Source organism: Eutrigla gurnardus (genome assembly GCF_963514095.1).
Source record: "Eutrigla gurnardus genome assembly, chromosome: 6".
NCBI lineage: Eukaryota > Metazoa > Chordata > Actinopteri > Perciformes > Triglidae > Eutrigla > Eutrigla gurnardus.
In genome coordinates this window covers 9,757,983-9,770,833 of record NC_139920.1, presented here as the reverse complement: position 1 = coordinate 9,770,833, position 12,851 = coordinate 9,757,983, and the positions used below count along the sequence as shown (strand labels likewise).

The following is a 12,851-nucleotide window of genomic DNA, read 5'->3' as shown; positions in this document are numbered from 1 at the left end:
GAAACATTGATTATTGTATTGCACTGTAGAGCTAGTTAGGCCCAAAGAAAATGTTTGGCTGCTGAGCTTACATACTCATATTTTTAAACAGTATGTTTTTTTTTTTTTTTTTATGAGAGAAAACGTGAGTTTTTTGCAAATTAACGCTTTTTGGGGTTGGCTGGAAGTGTAAACTTACCCAAATCCAATAAAGAGCAGGACAGAGCTGTTAGTCTGAACTCTGATAACACAATAATTGTTTATTTATTGTCACCTCTAACCCTACAAACTAACACAGTTGCTTAATGATGTTACATTTGGACCAGTAAACACACTGGTATTCCTTCCTCAACCTAAAACCACCACCGAGTCTCTACAGTCTAAGCAGAACACTCCAACATATGGTCAAATCCAAAGCTTGGCAGCACAGCAGCACGCAGTCACATTCACTACGAACTGTGATTGGACAATCTTCTTTGGGAGGGCTGTAGCGGAATCTCAGCCAATTAAATTAAAAACTTACATCGGGCTACAAAGGTATATATGTACCATGACCACAGATGAAAAAAGTCTGCGTGTATTAGTGACCATGTCCAATTCCCACACTTCCCCGTCTCAGGTGGAGAAGCCGCTGTGGTGAGATCGTAGAGTAACAGAGTCAAGAGGAACTGGTTTTGAGCTTAACACTTCAGAACAGAAACCCTCTGCCAGACCTCCCTCACTCTGCCTTTCCATTGGAGAGGCTGTTTCCTGGGGCTAATTGGACCCTGATTCGGGCCTGCCAGTCCTTATTTCCTGGTCCCAGTCCTCTGGGCTCCGTGGTCACAGATGGGCTGCCTGGAAAAGCTTCAGAGTCGCTGAGCACACTGTTGCTGTTGGTCACTGGACCCTGCCACCTTTTAAAGTGCCAGAATCCAGACTTTTGTTGTAAAACATGTTCTCCACGGCACTGCTTGTCAATCAGCAGCAGGCAGGAATCATCAACATTATACTAAATGACATTTAGTAAGAATTTTGACAACATGCCAAATTTGATTTTACCAACAGACACATAGATTCCAAGTGAGATGCACGTGCAGAGTAGCTTTGTTGACCTTTTTGGCCAACGGAATATTTATTTTTTGATGGTTGGTCGTGTTGCATCTCTGCTTGAAAGGTTCGATCTGGATCTTTGTGACTCTGGATGGAACAAGACTGTAAAGTCTATGCTGTTGGCTTTGGTTGCCTATTGTTTGTTTGCCAAGCTCTTTGCCGTTTGGCTTCCGTGTTTCCTTCATTAGTTTAATGTCCGTAGCACGAGTTCTCCTCGCTGTCAGGCACGAGCTCTCTCCTCCGCATAACTGTTAATGGAAACCATGGGCAGCCACTATTGGTTTGTATTTGGAGACAGCTATAGCAGACGAACGCTCCTGAGTGGCGCTGAGACATATGGTATTGTTTTCTCCACACACACACACACACACACACACACACACACACACACACACACACACACACACACACACACACACACACACACACACACACAGGGAGCAAATTCAAATCAGCACAGATCAAATGAAAAGCAAAAGCATTTATCACATTAATATCACCAGAGAGTTATTGCACGCTCATATTATCAACCCCTCGTGCACTTTGCACCCCCATCATATGCTTGCAACACCTCTTAATTTCCAAACAGCCTGTTGCCATTTCCCAGACTCAGGGTGTTGCTCCGTGGAGGATTACAGCTCTATGATAATTGAGCTCAAACATTTGGCATGCCTTCTCCATTTAACTGCTCATATGGCCGTAATATGTTGATGCTTGGAGGCAGAAATGGCAGGAAATATACTGTTAATATTGTATTCATGCAGGGATCTCAGTACTGGTAGATGAGCTTCTATCACAATAAAGAAGGAGGTGTTATCTTGCAGTTTTAATGATAGTACAAAAGTACTTTAAACTGATATAACAGTGATTATTCTTTTAGTGGAGACAACATGCCTGTCTGCAACTGCCATTACAAACACAAGCACGCAGGTTTCTACCATTAGGAACATGAAAGTCTCGGTCCCCATGGTACATAACTAACTTCTCCTCCACATTCTTTGTTTGCACTCAACTGCCAAGTCCAAGGAATTCCTCTTACATTGAGGTTAGATCCCGATTTCATGTTTTTCAACTTCAGAACACATTACAAGCCATTCACAGCCAACAGGATCGACATTGTAGACACTTTCTGGCAGTAATAGCAACAGATTGCTTCATAAGAGATGAGCTCTATTTTCATATTATGCTGTTATGCTTTAGTTGGCGGTCGGCTGCTTTCTGCAGTTCAGAAGAACTCTGCTCTCAGCTCTTGGAGCTTTTGGCTTAATGTGAATGCATCAGCAACAAAAGTAACAGTATTGGGTGAGTTAAAGCATATGTAAATAGTAATATTTACACTATGTATTCCACTTAAGCCCATGAAAGGAATGATTCCTTTCGTGCACATTAAGGGCTCTATTTTTCCGAAGTAGGGTGGGACCAGCAAATTTTTGTAATTTTGTTGACCACAGACGTTGGCGCAAATCAGGCGCAACCAGCTGGATGCAACATGGAAAAGAGGCTGAATACATTATTAGTAGGAATACTGAATGAAGGTGGAGTCAGGGAAGGTTTGAGGAATGACCCATCACCATGTAAGCAAAACAGAAGTTACACGAGAGGGTGGGGCTAAATATTACCTAAGTCAGGTGACAGAAACACACTATTAAAGGGTTAAAGTTGTAAGACGAAAACATGGTCTACTCCCAGACCAGACAACACCATGGTAGTGACCTGTCAATCACAAGGTAGCCCCGCCCTAATACATCCCCTGCTTTCTCATCTATTTGACTCTAAATGGACCACAATTTACTAAATTGACATCATGCTGTATTAAAGAATATGGGCGTGGATAATAGTTGTTCAAACCGTAATAAAGGCTCATAAATACATTTATAATATGTGGTTCTTCCCCTCCTCTCAATCCAGATGTCTTTAGTCCAATAAACATGAACATAAACATGAAGTCTTTTCACAAAATAGCCGTCCATTTATCCATTGTGGGAAAGAATTGAACAGGCATCATATCCTAAAACAAACACATGGAAATTAGGGTTTGAGATGAATTGGTCAGTGTTAAAAAAAAATCACAAGGTTGGTCAACATTGTGTTTTAAAGGGGTGTGAATGTGATCCTCTGCCATGGAGCTGTGAGCAGAAGGAAACACAAGTGAGCTTCATCCACAGCGAACATGGAGCGTGTTTGATCGAGATGAACTCGTGGGAGCCTCTGCCAACTCAAGCCACCTCAACCCTCCCGCATCTGCAAAGAGGTGGTCTGAACAGGTTCCAACGCAGACGCAGCTTTAATGGCAATTAATCAGCATAACTAGCTTCGTGTCTCTCCTCCCACTTCGGCGCAAACATGTTCGTTTGGTGCCAGGAAACTACCCAACAGGCACAGACACAAAAAATATTGATTTGAGTCAGAGGAAAATTGCATAAAAACCGCACATGCCCTCACGCTAGCTTTGCCCCTCCAGGAAAATAGATCCCAGAGTATTTTGGGCCTGTCAACTGTGCATGCAACAAGGGAGTCGGGGAGAGAGAGGAGGGGGAGAGACTTTGTTAAAGCCCACAGTGGGTCCCGCACTTCCCTGTTTCAAATTCCTGAGGTTTTCAGTGCTCTGGAAGGCCTGGAGCTAATTTGGCTTTCAGGCTTTCCCCTCTAATTCTTTGCGACTAATTACGGTCGTATTCCTGCAATTAAACTGATCAACTCTGCTGAGCTTGGCAAGGGTAAACAAAACACCCTCCTCCCTGGCTCAGGGTACCACCTCTCTGCCATCTTCCTCTCTGCTGCATCTCGCCTTAGTGAGCACACTAAAAATAAAATCAACCCGGTTTCTTCGACAGAGTCTTGTCTCCTAGGCCTCAGTATTTACGGCCTCTGGTGACGATGCCAGGAATATGGAGAGGACCATCCAGAGGTCAGACAGATGTTGCACATGATGAGATTCGAAGAGTTATGTCTAAAAAGACCTAAACACCCCAAAGGCATATTATTCCATTATCATTTTGGGGACAACTTCATAACATCACGACAAGGAAGTGGTCTGACGTATTCCTCTTGGATTCAAATGGATTTGATGTTTTAATTGGGCCTGCCAGCTCTGTCTCAGCTCACGCATACAGATAGGATACCTAGGGAGGAAGAAAAACAAGCACGGAGATAAAATGAGGTAGGCTGTCTAGACCGTTTGCTTCTCATTTTGGTGGTTCGGTAGGTTTTTCAACACATGTGAATGTTTATCCCTCTGAAATGAAGCGTATGGGCCGAGCTCCATTAAGTGCTAAAGGGGTGGTCCCTCTTCAGTTTCCCTGTCAATCAACACTCGTGTGCCCTCCATATTTTTAAGATTTCTCCCTCCCTTTTGACTGTTTATATTCATGAGTGTGTGTGTGTGTGTGTGTGTGTGTGTGTGAGTGTGTGTGTGTGTGTGTGTGTGTGCGCGCCCACCTACTTGTCCTGTGTGTCTATGTCGGGTCTTCTCTGTTATCCCCTCGTGGCCATTTTGAAGCAGCAGCGCTACACATTTGTGATGACGCACTACAAACGCGGTACGCTGTCTAAACACTGGAAACCAGACACCTTATTGTGCAGAGGAACATGTGTAAAAATACGCAGAGCATATTTGTATAAAGCTTTGAAATAACGCTTTGGGACTGAGTGTAAAGGATGGCTTTCACCAATGTTTAGAGAGCACGTTTAATTTGGGAAGGGCCGAGCTCCTCCTTTTTTCATTCCGCCTGCAGGTTCTTCTTCTTCTTCTTCAGTTGACTTTTATGTGCATATCCTCCTCAACAGAGAGTCCACTGACTTCTTGAAATGTGTAGCTGTGAAATACAGAATACTTTTTTTACTTTACATGACCAACATTGTTTTACTACATTACTTAAACTGAAAAGACAACATGCAGTTATCGTTTACTATCCCATCGTGTAGAACTGAGATAACAGCAGCTCTTTTGCCCTCTAATGCTTGTGTTTTCCCCTCCTCAAGGTACCCGAGGGCTCAGAGGTCCACTTTCAGCCGGGAAACTTCTCCCTCTCCTGCCAGATCCAGAAGGAGACCCTTCCCCATGGCAACGAGCACCTCCTCAGCTGGGCCCAGAAGAAGTACAGGGCAGTCACCTCCTTCTCTGAGCTCAGGATGACTCAAGACATCTACATCAAAGTCGGAGAAGGTGTGAGCTAGATGCCTAAAATTCCCAACATAGCTCTTTGCCCTGAGGCATTCCTCCCCATTCCCCTTCAGCTCCTTACTTTACTTAGCTATTGTGTTTGAACCCTGACAGGAGGTTTACATGCACTACTCTGGGAAAAGACTCTCCTTCCCTCAACGGGCATTCACCCTTTCACTGTTTAACAGGCTGCCCGTGGTAACTGAGCTGCTTACAGCCTTAACAATTACTGGAGCCCACAAATATAAAAAACTATTTATATGTTATATAACTATTTATTTATTTATTTTGGCTGAATTGAATGTCTTGATGGATACTTTTTCTTTTTGAGACACCTCGTAGTCTTTTTATCAGAGCTCAATTAGTTGATTTAATTTTTAATTGATGGAAAATGTATCTGCAACTAAATTATTAGTTTAATTTTTTTAGGGAAGCCTCTCTTTCTCAACATTCACACCGTTACACAGTCTGACCTGGAAGCTGTCTGGTACAACCAGGATCTGAGCGGTTGGGGTAAAGGGCCTTGTTGAGTTGAACTGACTGACTGCAGGTCACAAGCCTTTAGGCCCCCAGTGCCACATAATTGATCGTTAAACTCATTTTTCAAGCACGATGCTAAAAATAGCCAAGCTGCAGTGTCCCAGAGGAGCAGGATCTTCTGCTATTTCTGTCCTCGTCTGTCCTGGATCTAGTTAACTAATTGTTCAACATCATTTGTAATCTGTAATTGATTGACCAACTGTCCAATGCTGTCTTTAGAGAAGTTAGATTTTGTTTTTTCATTATTATGTATGCGTGATAATGTGGTTTAGTAACCTTGATATCAATACTTATCTGATAAATATATGATTTGTATCTTTTACCATCATAGTTTTCACTGATATGATAAGAAATGTACAAATCTGCTGGAGGGCTTACATATGCTGATCAAATGTCAGATGGAAAAAAATCAAAGGTTAGGAGGAGATTTATTGGAACAATGTGAAAGCGATGATCTATCGATAGATCATCACTTCACATTGTTCCCATAAAGTTAGGTGAGGGGGGAGTGTGGGTGAAGTGATGAAGCGCTGCTGTATTCTCACGGGAGCCGGGGGTTGAACCTCACACATGTTTGAGCCGTGGACTTTCAATTCTGCATCTGGCCACTGGCCGGCCCACGAAGTGAAGCGACAGCACGTCCAACTTCACAATGCATCAGCTCTCACACAGGACATCTTGACTTTAATGAGCATCTCTCACCACACGGCAGTAAAATACATGGCTCACGTCTGGAGAGAAGTAATGTCTCCACTACGGTCCCCGATAAGCTCTCTCTCTTGTGTCTCTGTTAGTTGCCGTGGAGAACAGAGTGGTTGCTCAGCCTGCAAGCGCTTGGCTTGTGTCATTAGGGGGCTGTGGCTTGGCAAAAGCCCAGAGTGCCATGATGTTTACTTCAAGCAAAGAGCTGTAGTTTTCCACTCCTTCACATCGTCAGTAGTGTTTCATGAAGACGGACAGATCCTCACTGTGCTTCCTAACCAGGCTCTCACTCAAGGTCTCCCCTCATCTCTTTAAAGTGCCACAAGGGCTCCGGAAAGGAAGGTGCCAACCTTCAGTTCTCACTTTGTCCGAGGCTCTGTTTGCCAAATAAGGAAGCAGCTGTCTCGTGTTTTCTCTGAGTGTTGAGTGCTTTTCATTTTCTAAAAGAACTTTCTTAGCAAACTGCGAAGTTTGCAGGAAAAAGCAGCAGGAGGTTCGATAAAAATGTGTTTAGGGCTATTATTGTCCTGTTATGATGAAAGAATTATGGTGAAAACCATTGGTTAGTTTTCTCACGTAAAATACAAATACAAAAGAAGACCATGCCAATGGGAGCACGCCAGACCTCATCCAGCGCTGGTCTGGGCCTAGTTAGTGCTGAGACAATGGGAATACCGGCTGCAGGGCTGTGTGGTAAAGTGAGCAAGGAGCCTGTGGTTCAGCTGCAGCAGCTGGGTCAATCAAAGCAAACATCCACCGTACTGGAGTCTCCCGGAGACATTTAATTCCTCCCGGGAGCGGATCACGGGTGCTGTTCTGTCACCGACCTGGTGCTCTGACCCACCAGCAGTAGAGTTAACAAGAAGCCGTATTTCCTTACTGAACCCCCAACCAGTAACGCAAACATCTCTCCACTTTCAGATCCACTGTTTTCTGACACCTGCCAGATTGATACCAAGTTCCTGTCTCTGAACTACCTGGGCGGCTACGTGGAGCCTCAGACGTCAAAGGGTTGCATCCTGTCTGGACCTGACAAAGACCAAGAAGTCCACATCATCGAGCTGCAAGCCCCCAACTCCAGCAGGTGAGCGAAGCCAAGAAAACATGTTGTCATAGTTTATTTTTGAGGTCAAGATGCTCTCACTAATCTCTGTAGACTTTGTTTTGGATAGAAACTCCCATGAAGGCAGGTGGGTGGGGTTTGCTGTTCACTTAGTGGTTTTTCCTTTTAGAAAGATATCTCAAAACTGTGTCTAAAAGTCCAGGTTGCCAGATAATCTCCTCATTCCCCTTGTGGAGTGATAATTCTGTTTGCCCACAAAGGCTGCAAATCTGGGAATGTGTTGGTAACGCCACTGTATCTCACTCCAGCTATCTGCTCTGTAGTTCATATGTCTTTTCCTAGGAAGGCTTCCAGCTTTTTAATGAGTTGGCCAGACGCAGGCTGCCCGATAACACCACGGAGACACAACCTTGCTAAAATCTTGTTCTCTCCCTCCCTCGGTGCAGTGCTTTCCAGGTGGATGTCATCGTAGATCTACGACCTTTGGACGACGATGGTCCTCTGCATCGTGACGTCGTCTTGGTGCTTAAGTGCACCAAGTCTGTCAACTGGGTCATCAAGGCGCACAGTGTGATCGGCAAGCTGGATGTAGTGGTGAGCTAGCATGACCACACCCAACATCTCTCCATTCAGGAACATCTTCCTTTCTTTCCCTTAACGGACTGCACCACTGAGATTTAATGTGGTCTTATCACACACCAAGACGTGTCGCAGACACAGATGTCACCACTTTGCACCGATGACTAAAGAATCTGTCACACCAGAACGTGTTTTGAATTGGCGCCCGTTCCCTGCTGCAGGAGAGGGTGGGGATAACGGGTCCGGAGGAACTGTGAACTTTCATTGTGGCAGCTCCAGGCCTTGTCATCACATTCAAAGCACCAGGGACGGGAGTTGGAGTGGTGGGGGCATCACACATATTTTTCAGAGCCAAGGCTACTGCAGTGCTTCAGCTGCACATAGAGCCTAAGCTGCTTTCCATCAGTCGCAACCTGAAATATGAGCAGTGCTTGCTTCGGGCTCTTTCTGAAGCTTCGAGCTGTGAGGACCTGCTGCCACACACAGAAGACAAACTTAGTGGCAAATTACTGCAATATTTCAGAATGCCCTTTACGTAGAAATGTGGTTTTATACATGTCAGTGAGTATAAGTATACAGGTTTGATATTAAATCTTCATTATTGTGACTCAAGTCTCTCCCAACCCTTAGGAGCTATAATATTTTGACACCTATGTACACTTTGGGAGAATAGTTTGACTGTAGATCATGTCATCCGACTGCCATAACTGCTCCAGGGATGGAATTTTAAACCACATCTGTCTTCAGCGTTTTGAAACTGAGGCTGAGTCTCACTAATGTTGTGCACTAATTTGTCTTGTGACGTTTGGTATTCACGGCATAGTGATGGACTCTCGTTCCCCGTCACTTCAGTGTTGCTCGCCCTCAACGGATCTCACTGGAGGTGCACATGTGGTTCTCTGTTTCCACCGTCTAATGCTGACACTCCGGCAGGGCGTCTGCAGCCATGACGCTGCAGTTTTGCCAGGCGCAGTGTGTTTGTACAGCTGCCTCCCTCAGGTTGTGTGTGTGACGCCAGGTCAAAGCCTGCGGTACGTACGTCAGCACAAACTGATACTAATATCACCGGTGGAGGTTCCCAACAGATTTGTGTGTTTTTATACCCAATTAACACTTTGACTTCATACAACAAATAGTTTGGGTTAGGAATGAGGATCATTCTTAGCACGGTCCTATGGAGTGGACAATGTTATAAGCTTGTATTTTAACAATATTTCCATGTTATGTAAAGAAAACAAACAGTGGCATCAGTAGTTGTACACTACAAAGACCATAATGCCTAGCAACGTGCTGAGAGTACCGGCCATCGCAGCATTTAGTCTGGTACAAGCACATTAACAAAGGAAGACGGTGTTCTTCGTGGAAAAAATAGACACAATATGAAAGCTGATCACTATCTATCTATATTTTTAGCTCAGAAATGTTCCTGCTGACATTTTGACCTTAATTTCATAGCAGTGGCACACAGGATGCTGAGCTTGTGCAACCAATGTTTGGGAGAGTGACAACAATTTCTGTGATATGATCACATCGTAAATCCGAGGCCTTCCTTCTGTCAGGAACCGGGTTCTCCACAGCGTTGCTCAAGAGTGTTGAATGTGTGGGAAACGACTGTGAGAACGAATGTTTAATCCCTCACGCAGGGAGGGTATGCAGCAGGATGGGACATGAATCCTTGGAGCAAACTAACATGTCGGTTCCTCAGCACTGATTGAGTGGTGACAAGCCCATGACCTCACACCCATGATTCACACTTGACACAGAATGAGAGCAGGACTGTACTTGAAGTTGGATACCTGTGGCGCCGTAAATCATCTTTTCAGAACAATCTTTTGTTTCTGAGGATCCTAAAGGAGCCTATGTAAAGATATGGTCTTTGAGAAATGATGCATTCTTTCCTCTCTAATGGAAATCACAATAAGATAAGTTACACCTCTGCTTTCTTTTCCACAGGCCTCTGATACTGTGAGTGTCAGTTCAAATACGGAGAGACTGCAAGTGTCAAAATCCCCCAAGCAACCGTTGCCATCTGGGTCACAAGCCTTGATCAAGTGGGCGGGGGAGCATGGCTACAGTCCCGTCACGTCGTACACCAGCACTCCTGTGGCCAACCACTTCAACATCCGACTCAGAGAGCCAGGTAAACCGAAGTAACATCATTCAATTATACTGAAGCAGAAGTAGAAATGCTGTGTTCAGTGAAATTCCAGCTCCAACACCACACGCAAGACAATAATGCAGATTTTAGAGTCTTAATAGAGAAACCCTGAAATTGTTTTGTAGTCGTAGCCCTGTGTATTTCCTCACCTGTAAAAACAGCCTCATGAGGTTCTGACTGTGTGATTTCCAGATGTGGTGGATCCTCTGGAGAGCATGCTGCCTCCAGAGCTCTCCATCTTGCGTGACTCCAGTCCTTACCCCAGACCGGGAACTACAGCCCGACGCTCCGGCCTGCCCTTCCTGTTCCCTCCCCCGGCGTCCGACGACCTGCCCTACCTGCGTCTGCCCTCGTCCCCCGACGAGCGGCCCTGGGAGAACGCCGAGCCCGAGGAGCCTCAGGGCGTTCTGAGTGTTGGCCTCAGTGTGCAGTGTGAGGACACGAGGATGGTGGTCAGCATCGATAAAAAAAGCCTGCAAGTGAGTGAGAACAACTAATGATCATATACTGTACCAGCTGAGTTTGATTTTATGATGTGCAATGAGTATAACACACGTACAAATATACACAGCAGAACTTAAAATCAGAAAGACAACATTTGGTAAATAGAATATAACATATAGTGCCCGGCAAAAAAAAAAGTTTACTTCCAAAAGTATTAAGAGCAAATTATAGGTATTTTATCGGGGAAAAAAATTAATTAAATAAATACATTTTCTCAGCTAATCAATTAAACAACAAATTGTTACAGCACAGAAGCAGTTGAGGAACGCTCCCCTCGATTGTGAAATAGACCGACAGATCAGTGTGTCGCATATTGAATGTTTAATAACCCCCGAAACTAAAGAAACGTAATCCAGTGTCATCGATGATTTTAAAATGAATTCAAGTCGCATATCGGAAAAATGTTTCAGGGTCTGATCAATCACTTTCATGCATTCAGGTGTTTTTCATCTCTGCTCTTGCGACACGACTTGATGTGACAAAGTGTGACATGAAAAACAGAAAACAATAAACACAAGGACACCCAAGAAGAATGCCAGTGTCAGGACCAATTAGGGGGCTGAATGAATGCCGATGTGATTAGAAAATACCAACACAAACCTCCACATTGCTAGATTTTGAAATCAAATCCTTTGATATGGTGTTGTAATCATAGCAAATAGAGACGAGAGGTTTTCAAGTCAAATAAAAGGAAAATAAAAAGAAGTAGAAGTAACGACAAAGAGAAATGTTGCCATTATTCTCTTCGTTTGGATGAAAACGCCTTTCGTACACAGGCTGACACTGAAGCAAGCAGCACGTTTCCCAACATTTGGCGTCTGGATGCGGGCCTGGCTCTGTCAGCCCACATCACAGAATGGAAACTGGCACTGACTGTAATTAGGATAAGCTGGGGCTGGAGCTAGACCACCTTGTGGGATTTGTTTATTCCTGGGAACTCAAAGTCTCACGTAACCGCTTAGCTTTTTTTTTATTCTGAAAGTGAGTTAATAAAGGAAAAGTTTTTTTTTAATCTTCATTCAGTTGCCATTTTTTTATTTCCTCAGGCGAATGGTTTTACTCATGCCAACCTCACACTTCAAGACCCAGCTTGCAAAGCAACCGTCAATGCCACCCACTACATGCTGGAAACTCCTCTGACTGGCTGCTTGACCACCATATATCCTATGCAGGGAAGCCCGATGGCCCTCCACATCAACTCTGTGAGTACTGCACCTATTATTACATCTTAGTAGTCATCACAACACAGCTGCTTTACCTGAACCATGAAAAGTGAACTCCTAGTTTATAATGTAAACACAGAGAAAGTGTTTTAAAGGGCCAGTGTGTGGGATTTAGAGGATCTATTGGCAGAATGTAATATAATATATTCATTTAATTGTGTGTCCCTTGTCCTCTTCCATTTCTGTAGCTATTGGGGCAACATTTTAATTACCCACAAATTAAAGTCCCTAATATCACCTTAATCCCAACACAAGCAGTTCGACCAGCGTTTTTTTCAGCCATTGCTTTACTAGAACAACAAGATGGAAACTCTTTCTGAGTGAAATACAAATGTTTTAAACGTCTGATGGTACATAACCAAGGCTATGTGGGCTTGGAAAAGACATCGGCAGTCAGCAGAGCATCGCAAGTTGACCACATGTTTCCTCGAAACATCGGTTATCAGATGTCAACAGCTGATATGAAACGCCTCCTCAGAGCCTTGAGGCTTAAATGCCTTTTCCACAAATCGTTTTATCCTCTTTATTTTGGATGAATAGAAAATGAAAAATGTGACCAAATTAAAATACACTCTCTCATGTAATGGTGTACAGTGTGGGAGTCTTTTATGGGATTCAGCACTGACATCTGACATCTCCAGTTGTCTTCATTATTATGGAATGCATTCATGAAGCGTGTTTGTTCTAACAAGCAAGAATGAATCACTTCCTCCCCAACCTTCTGAGATCTTTTGTGGGGGAAATCTGGAACAACACATTTTCTGTCCAATGCAGATTGAAAACCTGGGCACACGTCCAAGGTTGTCTTTTGTGTTTGCTCTTGGATGCAGGGTTAACCTCTGACCTCTG

At 44.1% G+C, this 12,851-nt stretch overlaps 1 protein-coding gene across 2 annotated transcripts in view; it reads left to right on the top strand.

Annotated features, from left to right (window-relative positions):
- The window catches only part of tgfbr3 (transforming growth factor, beta receptor III), a 62,014-nt gene that overhangs the window by 32,533 nt on the left and 16,630 nt on the right, over nucleotides 1-12,851 (top strand). For both annotated transcript variants that reach the window (XM_084010677.1, XM_084010676.1), the window contains exons 4-9: nucleotides 5,053-5,236; nucleotides 7,397-7,559; nucleotides 7,985-8,132; nucleotides 10,071-10,257; nucleotides 10,468-10,754; nucleotides 11,826-11,981. In XM_084010677.1, the coding sequence (XP_083866803.1) occupies nucleotides 5,053-5,236; nucleotides 7,397-7,559; nucleotides 7,985-8,132; nucleotides 10,071-10,257; nucleotides 10,468-10,754; nucleotides 11,826-11,981 (1,125 nt within the window). The remainder of the gene's footprint in view (nucleotides 1-5,052; nucleotides 5,237-7,396; nucleotides 7,560-7,984; nucleotides 8,133-10,070; nucleotides 10,258-10,467; nucleotides 10,755-11,825; nucleotides 11,982-12,851) is intronic.